Here is a 25,700-nt window from a genome sequence, read left to right as displayed (position 1 = left end):
TGAAATAATTAAAATAATTGGTAATTTTAAATCTACAGTTAACATGAAAATTGAATTTTCACATTTTAAAATGCTGATGGAAGGGAAATGTGTTTAAAATGTTTTCCCTGGAATCTCTAGGATAGCCATTTTATAAATGTCCTGCCACAAAAGTAACAAGCAAGCAACAATCTCAGCTTGCTTAAGACTTTTCGCACAAATCTCTGGCACAGGTTTAGTGTAGCCATGATTCCATACTAAACCACAAATCCCCAGGACCAGAAGTTTCAGAAAAGGTTAAATGGATATTCATAATTGTGGGATAGCAACATTACACTATTGTGGGATAGCAGAATTACACTAGCAACATTTTGGAAAATTCAGTGAGATGCATGGGTGGCCTCTGAAAGAAGATTGTGGGTACAAGGGAAGTCCTTTTCTGTGGAAACTTTTATATCAGTACCACTCTCTTTCTCTAGAACCTCAGAATTCTGGGAGATGATGGCAACTGCAGACAAGCAGGGTACCTGTCCTGGTTGAGGATTAACCTGAAACAGGAGAGGCTAGTTTTGGAAAAGAAAGAGATGTGCACAAAGGTGAAAAGACAATTAGGCCCTGAAGAGTGCTTGGAAGTTGAGTTCTGTTTCAAGGGCAAGCAACCCAGTTGTTCCAAGCTGTGAAGCACTACATATTTCTCAGAGATAAGTAGTAGGTTTAAAAAGCTTGCAGGAAGAAAGAAACAACAACTCCCTTCCTCACTCTTAACATCCTTATCTCCTATACACACAGCAAATGGAAAACATGTAGGAAACACATGATTAGCATGACATCAGGGGAAAAAAGTCCAAAATATTTCTATATTCAAAAAAAGTTGACAAGTTCAGAAGAAGAGCCTTGGTGGATCAGTGGGCTAATGCCTCCTTAAGTAACACCAGCTGCCTGCAATTAGCGCAGGTTCGAGTCCCACCAGGCTCAAGGTTGACTCAGCCTTCCATCCTTCTGAGGTAGGTAAAACGAGGACCCAGATCGTTGGGGGCAATAAGCTGACTTTGTAATAATGCCGCTTGGGGGAGGGGGGGGCGGAAAGCCCTAATAAGCAGGCATATACATAGAATGAAGGCTATTGCTAAGCACATTGATTTGTGCTTCTTAGATTGTAAGCCACCCTGAGTCTTCGGAGAAGGGCGGGATATAAATGGGATTGATTAAATAAATAAATAAATAAAGCTCAGTGTGAACTGAAGTGAATGGCTGCGAAAATGAAGAGAGCAGAGCAAGTTACCATAGACTTGAGAGGGGGCAGAGAAAATGACTTGGCATAAACCAACCTGCAGACATCCCCAGATACAGACACAGGGGAAAGCGGAGGGAAATTTTCTGACAATTGGGAAGGGCAGTCTAGATCACTATCCTTTTCAGCCGAGCAGAGCGGTGCCCGCAGTGCTGTAATTTTCAGCCTCACAGAATTGTCCTCAAAGACATCATCATCTCCCGTGTCATCTGAACAGAAACCTGTGCTCTCTAGCATACCACTGGATGATTTCTCTGGCCAGAGACAGGTTGACTTGTTATCCAGTTCATGACTGCTTGACCTGGAACTATGAGAGAAGGAGAAAAGGTACTGCAACAAATCTTTACTCTGGGAGCTTTCACTGCCATACTTATCCTCCAGGAGAGGAATACGTACAGCACTATGAGTGTCAGTAGCCAGAGAAGTGCTTGAGTAATTGGTCGAGAGTGACCAGAAATATGAAAGTCTAGAATTGCTAACAGTGAAGGGCCTTAAGTTGAATGGTTTCTTCTCCTTATGACATACGTTAAGTCTTAAACACTGCTCTTGCATTTGGGCAAGTCTGCCTTCTGAACGCGTTCGTTCTGCGTAGCTAAATCTGCCAACTGTACTCTGAGCCTTCTGATCCATATCACTGAGAGACTTGGAGAATTTCAGAGCATGGCTGGATTTTTCATTCTTAGACTTGAGAGCATAGACAAGTTCACGGCCCTGGGAGCTGGCCTTGGAAATCTGCACCGTATTCTGACAGGCTACTGTCACAGTGGCCCGTGGAGTCAGCGCACTCTGGCAGACAAGATTTTTCAAGATAACAGCAGATTGCACTGGGCGGGGATGACAACATTCAGAACACACTGCACTGGAACTGCATGCAGAACAATGGAATAAAAGAACAAAACATTAAAAAAGAGCACATACAATTTGTTGAAGAAATGACATTTTCAGCCAGTATGAGGAAAGCAAATAACATAAAAAAAAAATCCATGTGCCACAATGCATTACATGTCAATATCATTTAAACATGTATGCGCATGTGCATATAGCATGGCTGGACAGGATTTGTTGACCTATGTGCTCTTTTCTAGCTACTATGGGTTCTTGGGGGGGAAAAAAAGCCACCATCGAATATGCTCCCCACACCCATGCCCCATTCCACCTCCATATTGGGAACTGGCACAATATCATGAATGTATGTGTAGTCATTTTATTTTTATTTCTTGTATTATCAAGTATTCCCTGACCAAAAAGGTCTACATTTGTTGATGGGCAACTTAAGTACATTTGAAACATTATGTTTCAAACTCCAAATGAGTTGTTCCAATTTTTGTGAGAAATGTTCTGGTGATATTCCTTTCCATTTGAGCTCAAAACACTTCTGCTGTAGTTGGAACAGCTATTTAGAATCCAAAATGTTTTGTGGTGCAGTGGTTCAAGTGATGGACTGATGGAGATCCACATTCTAGTCCACTGTGGAAGTTCCCTGATCTTAGGCCAGGCATTCTCTCTCAGCTCATCTTACAGAGCTATTGCTATGGGGAAAAAACTAGGTATTGTACAAAAATCTAATATTATGATTTCTAATACATTTCAATACGGCAATTTGAAAACATAGGAAAAGTGGCTACTTATTGGAAGACCAACTGTTATTCGCCCTGCAAGATTTCCTGGATCATCAGCTGTAAGATAGCATAACTTCTGACACCGTGACACCGTCATCAGTTTTAGTGCAATGACACAGTTAATATTTCACCTGCAAATGTCCTGATTGGTTGGTATAGCAGATGCCTGAGAAAAGCCACAAAGAGCAGGAAAAGAGGTTGAATTAGAAGGCTACAAAAACAATAACAAAAAATGGTTTTATCAGGAAATCTGTAGTTAGCCCTCCCAATTTCAATAAAAAAAACAAGCCATTGCTCAAAAACATTTAAACTGGGGATGTTTACTTTGAACAGAATTCTGCCAATGATCTATAGAGGAAACAATTACAGTTGGTGGGTTTTTCCTAGGCAGTTTTTAAGTCCTGAAATGGCCCCTCTCCTGATGTGGCTGATCTCCTTAAGCTTACAAATAATAATTATGTGCAAAATACGTCTTTGATATAGAAACTACTTTTAACCACTTAAACCAATTGGCCTGCAGATTAGTTCCTTTGGGCTCAATTGATCTCTCATCCTATTTAAGAATTATATGAAATAATTAAGTAGATATCCGGGAACCAATATGTCATTTACAGGCAGATTTTTCTCTTCACTTCAATGTACTTTAATTGTATTTTTTAATTTTTAGTACTTGAGTTTTTAAAAACTATTAGCTCTTAGAACACTCATTCAAGTTAAATGCCCCTGACTGTCTGCAACTTTTCTTTCTATTGCTCCTATAGGCTGTTGCTTGTGACATGTTCTTGAAGGTGCAAGTAAGGAATTCAGGTGACCTTACCACAGTAGTGGCAGAGCATCACTAGAATGGTACATAGCACAACAAAAATTGCAACCAGACTAAAATGAATTAGTCCCCCATATTCCTGTTTCTGAAAGGAAATTGACAGCATCTAATTATCACTGCTTATACTTACATATAATACCACCCCCTCCCAATCAATCGTGGACGGAAATACATGAATGGCTAACATGCATTACTCAAAAACTGCTGTCTTACTGACTCAAACATTTTATGTTATGAATTTTTACACATTCTATATTATTTTTCCATTAAATTTCCATATACTTAATTACCACTGAGGCAAAAGTGATTGCCTTACGTCTGAGTGAGCTAACTCTGGGAATAAGAACTGCCACTCCTTATAAATAACTGCTGTTTAGAATGGGAGGCAAGACTTAGCAGTCATGAAAACTCCAACACTGGATTTCTGGACATGTGGATTCTAAATTGACCTCAATCCAATGAAGCAACATAGTTGGTGACAAGAGCACAGTACAGGTAATCCCCGAGTTACGAGCGTTCACTTAACGCTCGTTCAAAGTTACGTGATGAGCGCCCCCTAGTGCTTACGAGCAAGTCCCGAAGTTACGAATACTGCAGCACCACGGCACTCGTTCACCCTTACAAGCGACCGCAGTGGCTCTTCTTGGCTGCTCCAGGCCTTTGGTGTGTTCACAGAGAATGGAGGCCTAAAGTAACACAACATCACACAAGATCAGTGGGGCGAGATCTCACGTGATCTCATGGTACTTTAGACCTCTGTTCTCTGCAACAGAGAACAGAACTGAAGCTGGGGGATAATTCCACATGCCTCCAGAGGCTGGATCGGGGCTCCAGAGGCCTTTTCCAGGCCACTGCGGCCCAGATCTAAGGCCAGGGGAGGCTTCCATACCCCCCTACAGCCCGATCCGGGTTCTGGAGGCCTTTTCCAGGCTACTGCGGCTTGGATCTAAAGGGGAGGCTTCCGTGCACCCCACACAGCCCAATTCAGGCTTCATGGAGTGCGCAGAAGCTTTTCCCAGCCTCAAATCTGGGCAGCAGCAGGAACCGTGGCAGTGAGGAGATGGATCTTTTCCAGGTGAGTTCGGCAAAGCAGGAAGGGAGGGGGAAGCATGTGGCATTTTAGTGGGTCAAGGAGGCCTTGGGGGCTTGTTCCAGCACTAGGCCCTCCATGGCCTTCCCTATTCTGAGATACCTCATATTCGCTTAACAAGTCGTGTGCGTTTTAATGAGCAAGGGGGTGATCTTGTGCCTCAAACGAGATTCACTCTACGAGTTTTCTAGTTACATGTGGAATGGGCAGGCTCCATTACACTCGTAACTCGAGGACTACCTGTAGAACTAGTGCAGGAGTAGAACCAGTCAAAAATAAGGAGGTCTATGCAGACAGAAGATAAATTATTTACACGTGATATAAATATGCAGAAATGGATATTTTTCAAGAATATTCTACGATGTAGCAAGTTAGACTTATAAAAGTTTCCTGTGTCATAGAGAAAAATGAGAAGAACTCATGTGCAACCTAACCCAGATTAGACTACACAGTCTCTATTTCTCTAGTTCTTGATGCTTCAGCACACATCACTTTGATACTCATGTAAAAAACTGGCCATCTATAGACTAAACAATAAATCAAATCAAATCAAATCAAATCAACCTTTATTGTCAGAGTACAACATGTGTACAATGAGATAAGAGATAAGGCAACTGCTAAATGCACTTAATATTTCTTTTCTGTTAGCAATTAATAAAATCACATGGAAGATTATTCATCATCATATACTGTTTTAGTAGTCTACAGATCTCTTTTTGTAACTGCTAAAAATTTAATATATCTATTTTCCTACCCTACTATTCCCAAACGAGCTCTTGCACACACAAATAGGCTGAAAATCTCAGTCTTCACCTTCCATGATTTCATCTATCACTCCCCATGAGATTCTTAAGAGGACAAAAAAATATAATTCCTGGCAATAAATATACTGGTTATTACTGATCAACTGTTTGCTGAGAGGTTTCAAGTTTCCCCCCCCAGTAATAGCTTAAATATTTTCTGAACTTCCTCTTGCAATAGGCTTCTTGAGGAATATAGAAAGTATTTATTTAAAAAGTCAAAACTCTTAAGAGGCAGTTCCATATGGAAACATTTTGATTGAAAAGTTATGTTTTTCCAATTCTCTTCAGTTAAAGCTGAGACTCCTAATTGGGGAAAGAAATGACCATACCTGTTCTTTCCTCTTGGCTTTCTTCTTAGAAACTCTGGAAAAAGTAACATCTTGGGCTGGAATTACAGAGATTTGGTGCAATGGTATATTCATAACACCATAAATATAAGATTGGACCTCCTATATGCGTAAAATTCCTGATATGAGGTTCATTATTTATCTTTGCCAGGCCATACACCTAAAAATAATTTGAGAATTAGAGCAGTAAAAAGCAGAAAATAATCAGAAAATGTATAGCTTTGTGTATATTAGGTTACATTAATACATATTAATAATGAACAAATGGAATCTTTAGCAAAATGTTGCAATGTGGAATGTTCATATTCCAGTTTTACCACTCTGTACCATTTCCTTTTCTCTATAGATTTTTATTCTTCTCCAGTACACCGAAGAGCATCTTATAACCACCAAGCAAATTAGTTTTTACAGGCAGATATATATATATATACACACAAACACACACACACACACACACACACACACACACACACAGAGTATAGAGTTATTCATATTAAATATGTAACTTCGGGTAGCTAATATCAAGTTCATAGCCAACAATATAAAAACCATTTTAACAGAATCAAGATATAATTAAAAATAATCAATACAAAAAGTACCAAGTTTAAATAAAACCATTTTGGCAGTGACAGCATTCATGTACAACTTTCTCAGAATTACCCATCATTCATCACTGTATGATTCACGGGGATCTTCATTTTAATCCAAATAGAACATTGGCAATCCACTCATTACTTGGGGCATCTTATCTGTACCAAAAATAATTGAACTTCCATATGTTTAGCACCTTAAAATCCCGTAGAAATATTGGAATATTCAAAAGACTAAGGTCATGGTATAGTATTTTAATACTTAGCTAAATACTTTTGTAGCTACTGTATGGACAGATCTGTTTATTCTTGGGATCTCCAACAATGCATACTTTGGTGGTCATTACTTTGTTTCCCTTACAATTTTATATTACCCCCATATTCAACTGGCCTTTTATCAGTGGCGGGACTTTAAAGTATCAGGTGAGTTGTCTGAAACAATAATTAAGAAGCTACCAACTTTATTTGGATTTTTAATGGACCTATATATATGGAATCATAGAGATGGTTAATTAGTCCAATCCTCTGCTCTGTGCAGAACCTGCTAATCAAATCTAAGTGGGCATCTTATATTTACAATAAAATATTGCTGTCAAATTATAACTCCAATTAAAATGTCTAAAATATTTCAGAAACAATCAGAAATATCTACCAAGTCCCTCCTAAACTGTAGCAAGAGAACCAACTGGAGCCGATTCCATAGACTATGAAAAAAAAACCACGTAGTCAGTCAGATTGCACAGGCAATTTGCAAGACATGAAAGGTTTCCTACACATATAGTAAACATCTTGAATTAGGCCTAGAAAATACCTAATACCAGGTGTAGCTATTTTAACACAGGAAGATAGTAGCATCTCTTGAGACACCAGTCACCGTTTATGCTGCCTGCATACTGTATTGTGAGAGAGCCAGATTTAAATCCCAACTGGAAACCTTTTTCCAAACAGCAGCAGCTATCAGACCCAAGCCCAAGAATGACACAGTAAATCTAATCCTTTATTTGCTTGCATCTAATGGACTGTAGAAACTTGCCATACTGAAACTATAACCTTCTAACCTATTCGAGATATCTAGGGTGTAATTACCCTAAACCTCTTCGTCCCTCCCCCCTCCAACTCAGAACTGCAGAGTCTCTTAATTTGGGCCTCTCTCTGATGAAATTTACTGCCTCCTACTAGGGCAGGGGTAGGCAACCTCAGCTCTTTTATGACTCATGGACTTCAACTCCCAGAATTCCTGACTCAGCTATAAAAGAGCCGAGGTTGCCTACCCCTGTCCTAGGGAAAGCTCTATACTGCCAAAATTCATCTCCACTGCTTTTCTAGGTGCCCATTCCATCACAGAACCATTCCCCCCCAAAAAAAGAACATTAGATTCCAGCAAATGGATTTAAGTCAAAAGAAAAATCATGCACTGCAAAACTGGATTGCTTTGGGTTCTAAATACTTCAAATAAATAAAAATAGACCTTATATATCACATCAAAGCAAATCTGCTTTGTAAAGCTAAGTAACTGTACTTTTGTTTCCTACACCTGCACAGAAGCTATTTTACTGGCAATCCAAGTGAAGAACAGGCCCTATTTGTAAACCTAAATAAGAAAAAGATATTATGAAAATAAGTCACTTGGTAGTAAAAACCTGAATTTTAAAATACGTTATTCTGACTATATCCCCATAATTTGCTACATAACACCAATGTATTAAGTATGATTTTGATACTGCCCTTATAATATCAGAAGTTCTAATCTTAAGATATTAGTTTTTAGATCAATAAAAGATTTTTTGTTGCACAAAAATGTATGGATGTATCTTCCCAATAAGCACATTTCAGAATTTTCAGTCATCACTGGAAAATGATAGCACCAAAAGGATTTCTCATTTTTCTAAGTCAATTCAATGGTATAGTTCGAAATAATTTCATGTTAAGTTTTAGATTTTGAGTTAAAGGATTACCCTTTGACAGTGTTCAATCATCCATAATACTTAATAAGAATCTATATCACTATGCTTTGTTTTTGTTTTTAACATAACCTATGAAGATATATCTTGCTCAGAGTCATTTGCAATGGATGCGCCCTTTAAGTCTAATGAATACACATATATACATTCTCCCTTTTCCAACTAATTTAATCTCTTTAAGACAACTTCTGTATCATTGTATTACATAGAGGGAAACTATTGAAACCAGCACCCTATTATGGACAAAATCTAAATTAAAGTATCTGCAATAGATGTCTCCTCAGCATCTATCTGACAAGATCCAACGAAGGGAATCCCACCACCTCCCTGGTAATTGTTTGCAGTGTCAAACTGATCTTATTGTTAGGGGTGTTTCAGCATTCAATTGAACTCTTCACTTCTGTAACTTAAAACTTTTCCCATACCCTGATATCTGAACAAATATAAAACAGATCTTGCTTTTAGAATGAAGAATGCTATCACATCCCCCTTTGTCTTCCCAATATTAAATACAGTATTCAGTTTCTTCAATCCTATATTCATAGACCTTAAGTTTCTTTTTCCTTCATCATTATACACTGAGCTGTTCTCAATGGAGATTGTGAATGTCTTGGTTTATGGTTCCTGCCATGTGTTCTATACCTTTTCCATTGCCATATACAGTAAGAAGCCACTGGCAGGTGCTGGAAAACTAGAAATTTGTTAATTTTAGATTTGCCCACCATTAAGGTCAGCCTGTTCTTACACTAAGATCTTTTCAGTCCCAGATTGTCCAACAGAGATATCTTTCACATAACAATAAGCAAGCTACTTTATCTCTTTTTTATATATAGCATATATTATTAATCCCACCTTTTTATATATAACTTGGTAGCAATGGAGCCCTTTAGGGAATTTTCAATGAAGATAAAAAACACAGTCAAATCAGGTCCCCAATTTTCTGATCTATAAAGAAATATATTTAGAATTGGAGCTTTTTTTCCCCACTCTGTGAGCCAGATGTCAACAAATGAAACAGCACATCCCATTTATACTCCTCAGCAATTGTTTATAGGTCATCAAACATTTGGTATATACGGGTAAGGGAGATGAAAGAAGATGGGCCTCGTCAATCTTTCACTGGTCATTTTTTCCTTTCAACATGTGTGTATTAGAAGACTGAACCTACTTCGCCTCAGAAAGGAGATGGGATAATTCTCTGTACAAGCCGTAGGCATCCATAATAGATAGCCCTCAAGTTTAAAGGTTCTTAAGCTGATGTTTTGCATTTGTTTACTAATTTTATGTTCAGATAGCATTTTAGAATTCTGCCATTGAAAATTATTATTACTCATGCTAATTTAAAGAAAATCTGCTTAACAAGAACATAACATATTTTGCTTACAACACGGGTTGGGGTGAAAAGAAGAATGTTAGCCCTGGGACTAAAACCTAGTAGTACTACCAGTATATCTGAGAGTGCATCACAAAATAAATATCTGGTTTAATAACAACCACTTGAGACCCAATAACCTCCAGTGGGACATGAACCATTGATGTTAGAAATACAAAAATAACACTCTAGCTAAAATAATGATTCCCAAACACACAAAGGATAACTCTGGAGATACAAGGATAGGTTCCAAGAGTAAAATAACGGCCCTGCTAAGATCGCTATGTGTCTTGTGCACACATATTGGATATATATTAATGCTTTGATTATGATTTAGTTACCATACGTAACATTGGATCTTGCTGGCCAGACCGAAAATCCATTCAACCTGTTTGTATTTCTCTTGGCGTTTACCATATGCCGAAAAGTTCCAAATTGAGTTATTTTTCTCCTGCGATTCCAAATCTTGGAAGAAACGTTTGCCGGCACTTGGCTGTGAAAGGAACAGAAGCTACCGCTCCCTGGGCTAACTTTCTAATACCGATTAGCTTTCCTGGAGAAGCAAACCTTCCGTTCCAGCAAGATCACTACGGAGCGGGTTTAGAAGACAAGACTCCAGCAACAGCTAGACTCCTTTCCAAAGATCCGCCTAGATCCCGCCGACAATGTCATTTTCCGGGTACACCCAAATTCCTTTTTAGCACCGGGGTGGGGAGGGTGGGAAAGAGATCATCGCTACTTTCTTCCTCCACTGTCTCCCTAACGCCTTCCCGCAGCTCCTCCCAATAATTCCCTTCCCCCAGGCTTACCCTACAAGTACATAATGTCCCGGGCAGCTGTAAATATCATGAATCATGGCTAGGAGGTGAGCGAGAGATAGAAAATAAGACGAAAGCGTCCCTTCCCCTTTCCCCCACCCCACCCCACCCCACCCGATCCACCTCGTCTCCAAAGCCGAGGAGGAGCCGCCCTCCCTAACCAGAACGCGCAGCCACCTGTGGAACCCTTGGAGCAGCTCGCAACGGAAGAGAAGGAAGGCGCCACCTCTTTGGGCGTCACTGGGTCCTGATTTGTCCATCGGACACAGGAAACCGATCCCTGCCTCTACTTCCGTCGCTGTCCTGAAACCGAGAGTCGTACGAACAATAATCTCCCTTTAGTTTGTTTATCCCAGGGGGTCTTCAAACGTGGCCCTTTTCTGACTTGTGGACTTCAACTCCCAGAATTCCTCAGCCAGCGAAGCTGGCTGAGGAATTCTGGGAGTTGAAGTCCACAAGTCAGAAAAGGGCCACGTTTGAAGACCCCCCTGGTTTATCCGAAGCGGAAATGAAAGCGGAGGGCCTGTTGGGACGTTGCGCGAGATTCATTCGGACGGTGGAGCTCCCGGCTCGAACCGGCAGGCAGCGACGCCTTTCTTCAAAAACCGTGACAAGCTACAGTATTCCAGTACGGTCTTCCAGGAGTCTCTTCAGACTGAATTGCCTGGGTGGCCGAGAGGGTTTTGCATCACAACGCGGTGCTTTTTGTTGGAAGGGAAGAACGGAGAGAGCGTTGGCACGAAATGGAGGCTGGAGGCCACGGTGCCATCAGGCAGCCTGCTGCAAACAGCGTTGTACAGTACGCTCAAAAATGTTTCACAGGGCCCTATCTCTGAAGGAATTGAAGGAGAAATAACGGGCCGCATTTGTGGACCCAGAGAGCACATTCAGCCATAGAACTTAGGCCAGGGGTAGGCAACCTCGGCTCTTTTATGACTTATGGACTTCAACTCCCAGAATTCCTGAGTCAGCATAGCTGACTCAGGAATTCTGGGAGTTGAAGTCCATGAGTCATAAAAGAGCCGAGGTTGCCTACCCCTGACCTAGGCTCTCCAAGGTGATCGAAATCATGTACCTTCAAATGCAAAATTCAGGAGAGAAAGAAGAATGATAACTTTCCAAATGAGAATGTTCTGAAATAGGTTGATTGCACTGCTGGTTGGTACAATTAGCCACTATACCACAGGGCTTTCATAGATAATGTGCATTTCTCTGAAATAAAATACAAAACAGAAAATGTATTTCTGTTCTGAAAGTGATAAAAAAAACACCACACATCAAGCCTAAACACAGCCCCGGCTATTTGTAGATTTTGCTTCTGTGAGCTGTGGTCTCATCAGCCTTGAGGATGCAGTAGTGTCCAGAGATGCCTCGCTGAGAAACCAAGGGAAGTAGAAATAAATTTGCTTTTCTAACTTATCAGTGTCTATAGGTTGTCTTAGCAGAGTGTGAATCAGTACATCTTCATTAACAGTTTGATGTGAACATTGGACAGCTCTTTCCCCAATCATGTACATAAAAACCGGTTAATATTTTGAAACCTGTTCATCACATTCTAATACTTCATAAAGTTGGACAGTTTGTTTTGCCCCATAAGCATAATGAATGTCAAACATACTAGAGGAACATTCTCTGCTGAGTAACTAGGTAGTTCCCCAGTATTACAGATTGAAGGATATGTTTAATGTATGAAGATGAAATTACTATTTCATGATGTGTAATTTTATGTAAAATTATGTCTTCAGACAAAAGTAAGACCTACCTATTCCAGCAAGCCGGCCTGGCCTGATAGATTTTGGGGTTTCATTTGTTTTACCTTTGTTTTACTGTATACTTACCTTGCTCTGTACACCGCCCCGAGTCCTTCGGGAGAAGGGCGGTATATAAAAACAAACAAACAAACAAATTTTCAGTTTAATATTTTAAAATATGTTTACTCTGAAGTAGATTTCTCCAACCTGATGTGTTCCCATGTTTTGGCTATCCTCACTGGGAATATCAGAAGTGGCAATTCCAACACAAATGGAGAATGCCCAGTTGGAAAAGGCTACTCTGCAGTATCCGTGTATATTACATTTTTCAGCTGTGTGTGTCATTTTCTCATTACTAATCAACTCTGGCTATATTCTCAACAGTTTTTCACTGCTAGTCAGCACCAATTTTAAGACCCTTCTTCAAGCATTCTTAATAAATTAATTGTATGAATCAGGTCTATAAACCAAGATAAAGTCAATTCTGTCTCTGTAAAATTTTCTGTTATAGAACTGTGACACATGTCACACCATTATTTCCTTCTAAAGAGATCGATTTCATAAGTAACTGAAAAACATCAAAGCAGATCTGAAGCACATTTGTAATGAAAAGTAGTGCAATGAGAGTAATTAACAGAAGATAATCACTGCTCTGTAGGTATCTGACAGCATATTTTATTTATCCAAAAAAGACATTTTTCTCTCCTCAGATAATTATTTGTGAATTGAAGATGTTAATGAGTTGTGTTGCAAGGGCATAAATTGGTAGGTGAGGCAAGAAATGAAAGAAAAGTAGCTACAAAGGAGAAAAGAAAGAAAGAAAAACTGTTGTACTTCCCAGAAATAGAAGAGTTTGCTATGCGGAGCTGGTGAATCCTTACACAAATGAAGAAATCAGGATGCTCAGTCTAAAGAGACTCCAGATATTAAGAAATATTTTAATGCAGATAATCTCCCTTTAGAAAGAGAAGGAAACAAGCATATTTTACAAAAGAAAAATTTTCACAAAAAGAAATGCTGTATTTATAGACTTTTTATTTCTTTTGAAAATAGTTTCTGGTCACTATTGTCTTATTTATTTCTCCTTACAGTAAATAAGTGTGTACTTTAGAAATATATAAAAACATTTTAAGTCTGATAAAGTGCACATCCTGGATTCTTGATCGGTCAAACAGATGTACCTTCCTTGGCAAGGCCTTCATTTTCTTCCTGAAACAAAATGAAAATTAGGTTACTGGACCTAGAAAGTCTCAAAATTATTTCCTAAGAATTACAGGAAAATGATTTTTAAAAAAGTCTTACACCTGGAAGTAGGGGAGAGAATCCAAGAGCCCGATACAGGTTGCAACTCCCATTATGAGGAAGAAATGTTGAGGCTACTATAAAACTACCTTTGCTATCTTTGAGACGATTGTAATAGGCTTGGACAAGAAGAAAATATTTTTGGAGCATCATTGAGGCCAAGTCTCTTAGAGGTCAGTCAAGGCATAATTGCATTTATCACACAAAATCATCTAGGCTGAAGGTAAAAGGCCTGCAATATTTCGTTATTCCTTTTATAAACAGGGAGAGAAAAAAGAAAAAGTTCTACATGTTGGAGGAAAAAGGGAGCTTATTTTTAGTTACTAGCAATCTCCCCAAGACATGTCTAGTCTCATTTCATTTCGGTCATTTGTATTACTTTATTATTTTACTGTGTGTGCCTAATTAGAACTATTTATACGAAATTATTTTAGTTCTGTAACTATTGATGTTAGTTTTGATGTAAACATAATTGGCTCAGCATAAATTTTAGATGCCAACTTTGGGGAGTGTTGAAAGGTCCTCACAACTGCACAAATTACATGCCTATGTACACATATGTAACTAATTTTACAATTAAAATAGTTTTTTCCTTTGATACCTTATGAAAGTGTTCATATAGAATGGTAGCTAGAGAAAGGGTATGTATTATAAATTTGATTAGATCCCTCTTGAATTATTCTTAAGGGGATTGAACCAGATTTAAGTTAAGATTACAGAAGTAAAGGATTCAAATATAATTTTATTTCTCAGTATTTTTATACTACATCTTCATCCCATTATCATTACACCAAATGTTGAGGATGTAAGAAGAAAAACAGACCATAGACTATCTTGATCAATTATAGTTTATTTCCTCTACTGTACAAAGAAAACCACTGATGATATAAACTCCACCATTCAGGCCATCTTAATGCAGGTAAATGAACCTTGGTGTAATAAAAAAAACATTCAAGTACCCTTTTTTGAAGCTGTTCTTGTAATTTCGTCACTGCTTCTCTTTCCTTGGACAGCTGTTCTTGGGTGACCTTCAAAAGCTCTTTTAGTTTGGTGGTTGCACATCCCAAATCCTTTGTTAACTTCTTTTCGTTATCCAATGTCTCCTACAATGGATGATAAAACTAGGTTTTATTCATGGGACAAAAACAAGCTAAATATTTCCAAAACACTTGAATATGGAGACAAATTCTTGCATATCTGCCTAGTAATTATATAGATTTAGAAGTTTTACCTGAAGTTGGAGAATTTCCTTTTTTATATAAGCAGAGTCTTTCCTATCACATCTTAGTTTCTCCAATTCAACTTGCAAGCTGTACACCAAATCTTGAGCCTAAAGTTTCAAAATTATGGAAAGTTAATTCCAAGTACTTTGAAAATCAGGAATAACATTTTATAATCCTTCCTTCCTCCCTGCCTTCCTTCCATCCTTCTTCCCCTCCTCCCTCCCAATTCCAGAATACCATTGACTAATGTACACTGGAAGTTAGATTTAGTAAATTGAAATTCTTATGTTTAACTATTTAATGTATGGTATGTATATAAAAATCAAGAAAAAGATCGGTCCACTAATGAGAGATGATGGCAAGTATGTAACAGAGTGAGAAAGTGGAACTGCTTAATTTATTCTTTTGTCTTTACACAAAAGGAAAAAATATTTCAGCCTATCAAAAGCAGTACCATAAAAAAAGAATAGAAATACAAGTCAAAATAAGCAAATGGTAAGAAAACACCTATCAACTCTAGATGAATTCAAATACCAGGACCAGATGGATTATATCCCAGAGTTCTGAGGGAGCTGGCAGATGTGATCTCAGAATCACTAAAGCATATTTTTCAAAGTTCCTGGAGCACTGAGGAACTACCAGAGGACCGTAAAAGATCCAGGAAACTATAGACCAACTAGCATTACATCAATACTGGGAAAGATCCTGGACAAGATAATCAAGCAACATCTGTGAACATCTAGAAACAAGCAAAGCTATTGCTAGAAGCCAGCATGAGTTTGTCAAAAACAGAAAATGCCAAACAAACCCAATTGCCTTCTTTTACAAAGTGACTCAATGGATAAGGGAAATGCTGTGCAAATTGTTTACTTCAACTTCAGTAAGACATTTGACAAGTAGATCACAGCCTACTTCTTGGTAAGATAGAAAAATGTGGGACAGATAGCATCAACAAGCAGATGGATTCACAACTGGCTAACTGCACCCAGTGGGTAGTTCTTAATAGAACTATATCTAAATGGAGGAAAATATGCAGTGGGGTAAGTTAAGGTTCTGTCTAAAGCCCAGTATTCTTCAACATCTTCATAAATGATTTAGAGGAGGAGCTAGAAAGGGAACTCATCAAATTTGCAGATGACACCAAGCTGGGGGAATAGTCAACACTTTAGAAGATACACTCAAGACCAGGATCTTGACAGACTTGAACACTGGGCCCCATCAGTGGTGAAAAGTAAGGTTGTCAGGTCCCAAACAGTTCCCTATTTTACTTACCTTCCTTCTGTCCTTCCGTTTTTGGGACCTGCCATTCTGTTGTGGGAGGGGGGAGCCCAGTGTTACTTGCATGTTTATATTTGTTCTTTTTCCTTTTCCTAATTGCCATGGGGAGGGGTATGTTAGCTCTCCAAGGACGATTATGACAAGCCGGATGTCAACGAAGCCAGGAAGTCACGCGCCAAAAGCAACGGCTGATCGCCCTGAGACACCAACTGATTGGACACAATTCAAATCCCCACACAGCTTTGGTGGGAGGGGTTTTACAGCTGGGTGACTATGCATTGTTAACAAACTTTTACCTCAGATCTCGCCTTGATCCCCCACTGTTACTGATCCCCAAATAAAAACATCCTGTTTGAAGCAGTGATTGCCTCAAGTTTGAATTCTTGGGAGGACAGCTGAAGTGGGTCATTACAGAAGGTGAGGTCTGCACAACGTTCAACCCAGAGATGCAACTGCTACCAGGGGAGCCGCAACTATTGCACGTTTGGAGGAGCTCCCATCAGAGCAATGATCTGGAGACCTCCAATGATTGAAGGGTGAAGAAGGCCTCTCCAGGGAAATGGAAGCGGCTGGACCATCTGACGTAGGGGACCGAGCCAGGTGGTCCCTTGGAGTCAATAAATCCAAAGGTTGGGAGGAGAAAGACTCCAATGTTACCCTGAACTGAGGGGGGGAGGAGAAAGAAGTAGAAGCGGTCTAGCCCTACGCCCCGGGACAGAAGGGGGGGGAGAAGGAATCAAAATCAGAAATTATGCAGGCAGTAATGGAATACATAAGGAAAGCCTTAGATGAATTCAAATTACAACTGGAGGAAGGCCAGAAATCCGAGGCAGAATTGGGAGAAGAGTCAGAGGTTGAGGAATTGGTGACCAGAGAGGGAGGGGCCAAGGCAACCCAGACAACAGCCCACTACTTGGGGTGTCAAATTCAGGCAACTAGAGGGCAACCACTTCAGCCAGCAGAAGCAAAACTGCTCCCAATTGGGGCAAAATTTGATGGGGACCCAAAGTGGCTGGGTTTCTTCCTTGCACAGATAGTCACGTATATGCAGATGTATGGGACAATGCTACCTACTGATGTAGAGAAAGTCTGGGTGGTCACATTAGCCTTGGCAGGGGCAGCCCCTGACTGAATGGTCACCCTCTATAACTGTAATGCACCTGAACTGCAGAAGTTTAATCAATTTATGTTGTGATTCAGCATCAGCCTGTGATACCGGCAGCTGAGTCTGAGGATTCTGAAGAGGAGGAGGAGGAGGGGTTTGGAGAGCCTTTGGTGTCAGAGGGAGGCTCTGATGCACTGCAGGACTCTCAGCCTGGCCCCTCCCATCATGTTCCTCATCAGACTCAGCCGTGTGAGCATGAGGTATTGGACGTAGATGATTCACAGCTGGATCTATTCAGGGACGCTAGGAGCAGGAGGCAATCCAGCAGAGTAGAACAGAGAAAGGCAATGATGCAACTCGGTGAGAGGAGGAGAAGGCAATGAGAAGCCACGCCTTGGGACTGCTGTTAAAAGGGGAAGGTGTGGGAGGTGCTGGTTGCTGAAGATCTTCTGCTAGAGTCCTGGTCTGTTATTCCTGTTTAACTCATTTGAACTTTTGGTTTCTTTGTAAATAAATTTGTTTGGGGTTTTTCCAGCCTGTTGACTATAAAAAGAGGTTGTCCCTGACATTCAAACAGGGCCGGTCATAGGCTGGAACAGAACAGTTTATGACTGCAATCCACAGATGCTTTGAGGACCGGCTAGCTGATAAAAAAGCCTGGGAGCATATAAAAACAGTAAAGCAGGGCAGACGGCCAGTAGCAGAGTATACGGAGGAGTTTAGAGAGTTAAATAGTGCCTTGTTGGCCAGAGGACATCCTGGTAAGCTGCTTCCAGGATGGACTTAATGAGGACCTCTACAATGCCTGTGTACCCCATGGGGGCCCAGGATGGTTATATGCTGGCAGAAGAGGTAGAAATTGATCGGCGTAAGCACTTACATTGCACAGTGAAGTTAAATTTCACCTCACACTCAGAAAACTGAAGGGAACCCACACAAGCACCACCTATCTCACGCCGTGGCACTGCATTGTTTTAAATGTGGGAAAGAAGGGCATTGGGCCACAGAATGTCAGGCAAAGATACGTACAAAGAGGGGAGATTGTCAATCAGCTGGTAGACCCTCGTGAACCTTTAACATCATACTGATGGGTGACCCTATCCAGTTGCTTCATGTAACTATTAAATAGAAGGGGATGGAATGGAGAGGGAGGGAGGGGAAAACTTTGAAGAATCCTGCAAAGCAGGAATCTAAGTCTAGATCTCTCCCCCTATCCCCTATTCCAAACAGAAATAATAAGTTTGGCATCTTGCCCAATGCTCCATGTTCTGGATTGCTAACTCCTGCTACACTTCTGTCCTTCATACTTTCTTTTGACCACATCTCTTCCTTACCCTTGGCATTCTAAGACTTCATTATACTCTCTAACCATGAATTACTCAACTTTGCTTTATGTGTCTTCCTCAGCTCTTGGTAAACTTAACATGGAAGTATACATCTCAGTATGAGATTAACCTTTGCAGTAAATCTGTTTCTTATTTTTATTTTGCCTCACATTCTTCACACCATCTGCACATGTATCCTTTGTGTGCCCTAGACTCTATATCCTAATTGCTAATTTCCAAACCAAATGCATTTCTGGTGTGTGTTTGATTTCAGTTCCTCAGTAAGCTGCACACTGCATCTGCACCATGGCTTCTACCTGCCACCCGACTGGCTGGGGACTATTTGTCCCATGAAGCTAAAGGCCTCGGTCAAACGGTGTCTGGGCAAATGGGCCAGGCTGAAGGGTGAGGAGCAGAGGTCCAGGGGCCCATTGGCCTTGGAGAATGGTGAGGGGAGGGCCAGCAGATGAGGAAAACTGGCTGTAAATGGGCTGAGGCGGGTGGCAGGGGATGAAGAAGGCGCGGCCAAGGGTCCGTGCCTAAACATCTTAAACCCTTCTCATTCCTCTGGCCCTCCCCCATTGACCAGTCTATCAGTACCCAATAGCTGTCATTTTTGATGTTTTGGGAACAACTACGAACTGGTGGGAGCAATGACATATCTAATAGAGTCTGGAGCCAGAAACAGCAGAGTTATCCCTAAGTCCGCTTGCCTCTTGATGTCCTCTGCCCTTTGTCACAAGGTTTGTTTTGTTTGGTTGTCGTCCAATTTGAGTATTGAGGCTGGAGAAAAGCCTAGTTTGGCAAGGTTGAACTTGACTGCCGTGATCCATGATGAGGAAAATTTGTCTGGGAGGATTAATGGAGCAAGGCCTTGTGGAAAGAAATTAAGCTTCAGCCAGATATTTAAAGAATCTATACAAATTCTTGCTTCAACTTTTATCAATCCTGTCTCCAGGTGGAGAAGTGCATTTGAGACACAAGACAACATCTGGAGAATTGCTCTAATAAATTTGGATTGAACTCTTTCCAGCAGTGTGAAACAGGGAGCTGAGGATCTGAGCACAGACCCATAGAGAAGCTGTGCTAGCAACTTGGCCAGAAAGAGCTTAATTGCAGCTGGAATATAGTGTCCTACTCTTGTGTGGAAAAATTTGAGGATGGCATTTCGCTAATAATAATAATAATAATAATAATAATAATAATAATAATAATAATAAGAAGAAGAAGAAGAAGAAGAAGAAGAAGAAGAAGAAGAAGAAGAAGTAGTAGTTGGAAGGGACCTTGGAGGTCATCTAGTCCAACCCCCTGCTCAGGCAGGAAACCCTATACCATTTCAGACAAATGGCTGTCCAGTCTCTTCTTAAAAACTTCCAGTGTTGGAGCATTCACCACTTCTGGAGGCAGGTTGTTCCACTGGCAGCTGCATATTCTCCATGTGTTTTTCTTGAGCCAGTGGCATGGACGACCACCTCTAGGTATTTAAAGTTGGTTACCTGCTCTATATTATGACCATTAAGATACCATGAGTAGAGTTTTGGCCTTTTGGCAAAAGCCATAACCTTTGTTTTCTCGTAATTTATGTCCAGTTTATTGTAATTGCAATACTGGACGAGGGCTTGCAAGGCTCTTTTAAGGCTTACTGGTGACCTGGAGAGGATCACAGTGTCATCTGCATAGAGCAGCAGGGTGATGCTTCAAGAGTGGTAATTTGGTTTATTTAACCATTTTATATGTATGGTACATAACAGATGGAGAAGCCTATGATCAACTGAAGCAGCTTCCAGCTTCTCCCATAGCTCAGTCCTTGTAACCATATCAAAAGCTACCTTGAGATCTATAAAGGCAGAGTATAATGATACAGATCTATTTGGTACATATTTTTAATCAAATGATGGAGAACTAAGCTCTCATCTATAGTGGTTCTCTCCTCTCTAAACCTGGCTTGCTCTTCAGCAATCAAGTTCTCAAGATCCAGCCATTCTTTTAATTTATCTTTGAGATGTTTGGCGTAGAGTTTGCTGATTATATTTAGCAGATTTATTAGTCTGTAATTGGCAGGGTCGTCTCTCTTTTTATAAATTGGGACCACAATTGCCAAGCCCCAATCCTCTGGGACATGGCCAATGGAGTCAATATAGATGAATAGCGCCACCAGGGCTGGTATCCACCATTCCATGTTGTTCTTTAGTAGTTCAGCAGAAATGAAGTCAGCTCCTGGAGGCTTCCTAGTCCTGAGTTGGCCAATGAAGGATTTAATTTCAGACTCTGAAACTGGAGGCCACTCAGATAAATCCATTATTGTATACCTTATTATCTTGTTGGAGGGGTCTTCATACATTCTCCGAAACTGGACTTCCTGGGTTGTAGGATGTATATGGGAGTCTAATGGGGTATAGGTTCTTTCAGAGTGGCAAGCAATTAGACACCAGAATAAAGAAGAGTTCTTTTGTTTTGCTGCCTCAATAAGCTGTTCCCAGGAAGAATCTTGTGTCTTGTCTCTTCTTGAGTGCAATCAATTGCTTAAATTGTTTTTTGAGTGTGAGTAGATGTTTAAGAGTTGTTTTATTGCCATTTCCAGTCTCATTTTTGTACACTTTATATGCCAAGGTAAGAGCTTTCTTGGCTTCTACGTAATCCTTATCAAACCATGGTTTGCAAGTGATGCAGTGCCTCTTAGAACTTTTGTTCACATGGTAGTAGTGATTGTAGCTTAGGAACTATGTTTTTATATAGCTCTAGTAAATCTTGAGTAGGGTTGGCTGATATAAAGGCTGAGCGGGTTTTTTTAAAGTTGTCCTCTGATAAGGCTCTCCTCAACTTCTGGTCAAGTTGTTGGGTCCATTTGAGTAAAATATGATACCTAAGAATTCAATATGTCATTTACCTCTTGTAATTAAATTAAGTTTTGCTGAGTGCAGCAAAGTTGCCCAAAGTTACCAAGACGAAGACACATTGGGTAGATGCCTTCCTTTGCCAGCAAAATTTTTTATATCTGTTGCTATCAAAACCTTTGTAAGAACATAAGCAGAAGTAAAATATAGTAATAGTAACAAAATTGGACATTAATTTAAATGACACATCTTTTAATGGCTTCTCATGCAAATGGTTGAAAAAGGAAGAATTCCTGTGGCACCACAGTGATAAAGCATGCATGCTCACCACACATATTATACCTCTGCAAGGGCTTCTTCAGATGCAGTTAGTTTCTCTTTCCACACCTGCTGTTCCTCTACCAACCGCTTCTGCAAGTCCTTGAGCATTCTTTCCTATGTTTTTGAAGAAGAAATGAAGGCAAAGAAACAAGGCATTTACTAAGATAGGTTCATTCTATCATGAGGACACATGTTAACTAGGCTTGCTTGCCAACTTTAGCAGAAATATTTTAGCCAGTTTGGGAACGTAGATACAATAAAAAAAATATTTACTCCACTAATACAGAACATATAGTAGTAGATCGTGTGTGTCCAGAAGAAAACAAGTTATTGGTAGATTTTTTACCCCACCTTTTTATATATAACTCAAGGCAGCAAATATACCTAATTCTCCTGCCTCCTAATTTGCTTGGAACAACAACCTTGTGAGGTAGATTGGGCTGAAAGAGTGACTGGCTCAAAGTCAGGGAGGCCTAAAACTCAAAAGTCTTCTGGTTTCTAGACCACCATCTTGAATAATGCACCAAACTGGCTCTCTGTGTGAACAGAACAGAACAGAATAGAAGCTGGAAGGGGACCTCAGAGGTCTTCTAGACCAGCCCCCTGCTCAAGCAGGAGAACTGTCCTATACCATCTCAGACAAGTGATTGTCTAGCCTCTTCTTAAAAATCTCTAGTGATGGAGCACCCATGATTTCTGGAGGCAAGCTGTTCCACTGGTTAATTGTCCTAACTGTCAGGAAGTTTCTCCTTAATTCCAGGTTGGTTCTCTCTTTGGTCAAATGTTAGGGAATTTCATCAGTGCTAATGGGAAATTAGAAACAATTTATTTGTTCAGATAGGCAAATGCTGTTTTGCTTACCGTCTCTGTGAGAATATTCCTATACTGATCACATTTTGCTTGTAGTGTGCGCAGTGCCTCATTTGTTTCTCTTAATGAAATTGTAAGGTCCTTTAAAAAGTATAATAATACATCATTAAAAAAGTAACAAACAAATTTAGGAAAAAATCATTTTAAGATTTATGTATAACAACTTTTTTCCTTCTGGTTGCATAAATGACTATAAGTAGAGATGAAAGGAATGGAGTTGGGAAAATTGCTGTTCATACTGATTTATAGCTATTTCCTCATATGAAGTATGAATATCAAGGAAAATACTGTTATTTCATCCTCCATTTAATATTTACAGTGCCTTTTGTTAATAAGTCAGCAGACTTTGCCTTCTAAAAGCAGTTTTCCTTTAGGTTTCATTCTATGTAGAAAGATTCCCGGTGTTCTCAGTGATAATATTTGTTGTTGAAATATTATTTCTATTTCACTTGTATCTTCAGCATTGATGAACTAAAAAATAGGTAGAAATATTGCAGATACTAATAGCAGAGAATAGTTGTAGCTCAGGGTTGAACTGTGGATCTTGGTGTTCTCTGAGCTTGATTGTTTTCTTGCAGATGTTTCATTACCAAATTGGCAACATCATCAGTGCTTAGTAGTGAGTGATGTAATTTCTGCTCAATCAAAAAGAAACAGAAAGACCAAAACACCACCTTACCAGCAATTAATACTTAGATGAGCAGAGATCAACACCAAGAATAACATTAGCCCAACAATCAAGAAACAAATAATAATCAAGGAACTGCAAAACAAGCTAATAATAAACAACAGCCCAATCAAGGAATCACCAAGACCACCCCCACCAACTTTTATATGCTGAAAGTGTATGTTATGATCCAGGTTGCTTAGGCAGATGCAGGCTTCAATAAAGTCCTTTATTGCTCTACTATCCCATGACAAATGGCCCTACAATGGCTGGTAAAGCTCTACCTCAAACTTTCCCAAAGGCAGCTACCCATAGTCAGTGCAACACGGTCCCAAAAAGTACCGTAAATCCAATATTCACCAGAGCTGATTTACAAGGGAGGGGGAAAAATCTGTAGTCCAAAAACAAGGTACCTCCCTACAGGTACGGTCCTTGCTATTTCTCTCCAAAAGCTCTTAAGCTTGGCCGAACACTTGGCAGTCATATGCCCTGGGCCCTTGCATACAATACAGTCCTTTGTGGACATCCGGTTTTGCACAGTTATCGCAACAGCCGAGGGATCGTGGGGTTCCGCACCTTACGGCTGATTTTTCTCTGGGGACCCTAAATGGGCCAAAAGCCACCCCGGAGAGGTGGCAAAGAAGGAGGGAAGCCACGCCAAGCCTAGGAAGATGACAGTCGATCTGGACGTCTGGGGAAAGCTCTCCAGAAAGCAACAGAAGAAAGGCTAGTGACATTCATGAGTCTAGCCCAAGCTACATGCAGCCAAAAAGCACTAAATTAAGCAATCGTAAACACTGTGGTTGAACTGGGTAAGAATATTGATTCTCTCTCTTCTACATGACTGATTCCTGAAAAAAAAGAAAACACCCCAAAAGTAAGAATCCTCCAAAAGTGAGGGGGGGTGTGTATCTTTGCTACACACTCTTCTAAACAGAAATGGCGAATTAAATTTATGGTGAATAAAAATATACAGAAATAAAATTAATATAAGATTTAAACTTGGAAAATATGAAATCAGTGGAATTTATTAAGAGTTTCCTGGCAAAAGATTATTGGAGATAAATGGCTTATTTGTTTTGAAAATTGAAAGATGGACTTTTGCTGACATTTAGTGGTAGATGAAAATTCTGCACTAAATATACAACCCAGAAAAAAAAACTTGTTATTGTGACCTTGAAAGCTTTAACCAAAGAAAGAACAGCTGTAATAAAAGAAAAGATTGTGGACTATTTCTATAAAAATTAGGGGAAAAAATGATCTTCCTGGACTATAAATATTTTTAAAACTGTAACTTTAAAGCAATTGGCAGAGAAAGGATTTTTGGTCATTATGGAGTATCAGAGGTCTGCAGAAAGAACATATCAAGAAAAAATAAATACTTTTCAGAAGGAAATGTATGTTATGTTACAACAAATACAAATGACATTAATTTCTAACCATGAGGAAATTAAAAATGAATTTGAAAATTTAAATGAACGCATTCTCAATTTAACATCACAACAAATAAAGGAGCAGACAACAAAATGAGAGAGATCATGTAAAGCAGACAACTGAATATAACTTTGAGATGGAATTTAATAATGGAAGGATTCAGATGGACAAAAACTTCATCACGAATTCAAGAATTTGAGAGAAAACAAGGTAATGGGAGAAACTAAGAGAGAAAGAAAGAAAAAAATCTCTGAGGGATATCTTCACAAAAATACTTTAATTGACTTAGCTTTTGTACTGATAACATCTATAAAGCCATGGGAAGATCTTGGGAGTCAATGGAACATACTGACTAGGAAAGATCTTTGACAAAAAAAAGAGGGCTAAAGCCAGAATTAAGAAATTAGAAGATGGGATTCGTTTGATGGAATATTTTAAAGATTAAAAACTTGTTCAAATACAGTTAAAGAAATAAAATCTTGAATACAAATGAATCTTAGCTTAGGAGGGTCAGTCTCCTTAAGCAATACAGTATTTTTTTGCCTATGATATGAGAAATATAAAAATGTGTGGAAAGATTTATATGAGGGAAATGTATTAAATATTTAAATATAATGGATTTTGAAGATTTGAATATGTTTTAAAAATTGAAACATTATTAAGGTATTTTAGTTTAAGAGGGATATGCTTTTTTGGATAGTATATTACTTTTGTTCTTTCTATTTCAAGATATGAAAAATGTAAGTGTTGGGATGGTTCATATGAGGAAAAGGTTTTTAACATATTAGTGTAATTAACACAAAGAAAATTTTAACAAGTAAAAATGCTTTCTTTTGAATATTGTGGGGAAAATACATTTAAATGAGAACTCTAAAAACAGGATCTATGACAAGGTGA

The 25,700-nt window shown here is 39.4% G+C and overlaps 2 protein-coding genes across 17 annotated transcripts in view; both read right to left on the bottom strand.

Annotated features, from left to right (window-relative positions):
• LOC308665064 (uncharacterized protein) overlaps nucleotides 1–10,920 on the bottom strand; it is a 53,797-nt gene extending 42,877 nt beyond the window's left edge. Inside the window, exons 1-5 of one of the 8 annotated variants that reach the window (XM_081322693.1) lie at nucleotides 10,871–10,920; nucleotides 9,356–9,448; nucleotides 5,935–6,112; nucleotides 3,021–3,055; nucleotides 1,308–2,135 (exon numbers count right to left, since the gene is read on the bottom strand). In XM_081322693.1, the coding sequence (XP_081178819.1) occupies nucleotides 1,308–2,135; nucleotides 3,021–3,055; nucleotides 5,935–6,027 (956 nt within the window). In that variant the 5' untranslated portion in view covers nucleotides 6,028–6,112; nucleotides 9,356–9,448; nucleotides 10,871–10,920. Of the gene's footprint in view, nucleotides 1–1,307; nucleotides 2,136–3,020; nucleotides 3,056–5,934; nucleotides 6,113–9,355; nucleotides 9,449–10,221; nucleotides 10,241–10,289; nucleotides 10,649–10,684; nucleotides 10,704–10,816; nucleotides 10,835–10,870 lie in introns of those variants that run through there. The other 7 variants (XM_081322695.1, XM_081322698.1, XM_081322691.1 and 4 more) reach the window with 7 other exon arrangements.
• Nucleotides 10,921–13,462: 2,542 nt separating this feature from the next.
• The window catches only part of RRBP1 (ribosome binding protein 1), a 51,217-nt gene continuing 38,979 nt past the window's right edge, over nucleotides 13,463–25,700 (bottom strand). For 6 of the 9 annotated variants that reach the window (XM_081323446.1, XM_081323445.1, XM_081323450.1 and 3 more), the window contains 5 exons: nucleotides 22,694–22,783; nucleotides 21,854–21,946; nucleotides 14,978–15,076; nucleotides 14,706–14,849; nucleotides 13,463–13,653 (listed from right to left, as the gene is read on the bottom strand). In XM_081323446.1, coding sequence (XP_081179572.1) covers nucleotides 13,612–13,653; nucleotides 14,706–14,849; nucleotides 14,978–15,076; nucleotides 21,854–21,946; nucleotides 22,694–22,783 — 468 coding nt within the window. In that variant the 3' untranslated portion in view covers nucleotides 13,463–13,611. Of the gene's footprint in view, nucleotides 13,654–13,835; nucleotides 13,998–14,705; nucleotides 14,850–14,977; nucleotides 15,077–19,321; nucleotides 19,551–21,839; nucleotides 21,947–22,693; nucleotides 22,784–25,700 lie in introns of those variants that run through there. The other 3 variants (XR_014025901.1, XM_081323452.1, XM_081323451.1) reach the window with 3 other exon arrangements.

The sequence above is a fragment of the Vipera berus genome (assembly GCF_964194415.1).
Source record: "Vipera berus genome assembly, chromosome: 3".
Classification (NCBI taxonomy): domain Eukaryota; kingdom Metazoa; phylum Chordata; class Lepidosauria; order Squamata; family Viperidae; genus Vipera; species Vipera berus.
Note: the sequence above shows the minus strand (reverse complement) of the source record. Positions and strands in the feature narration are given on the sequence as shown.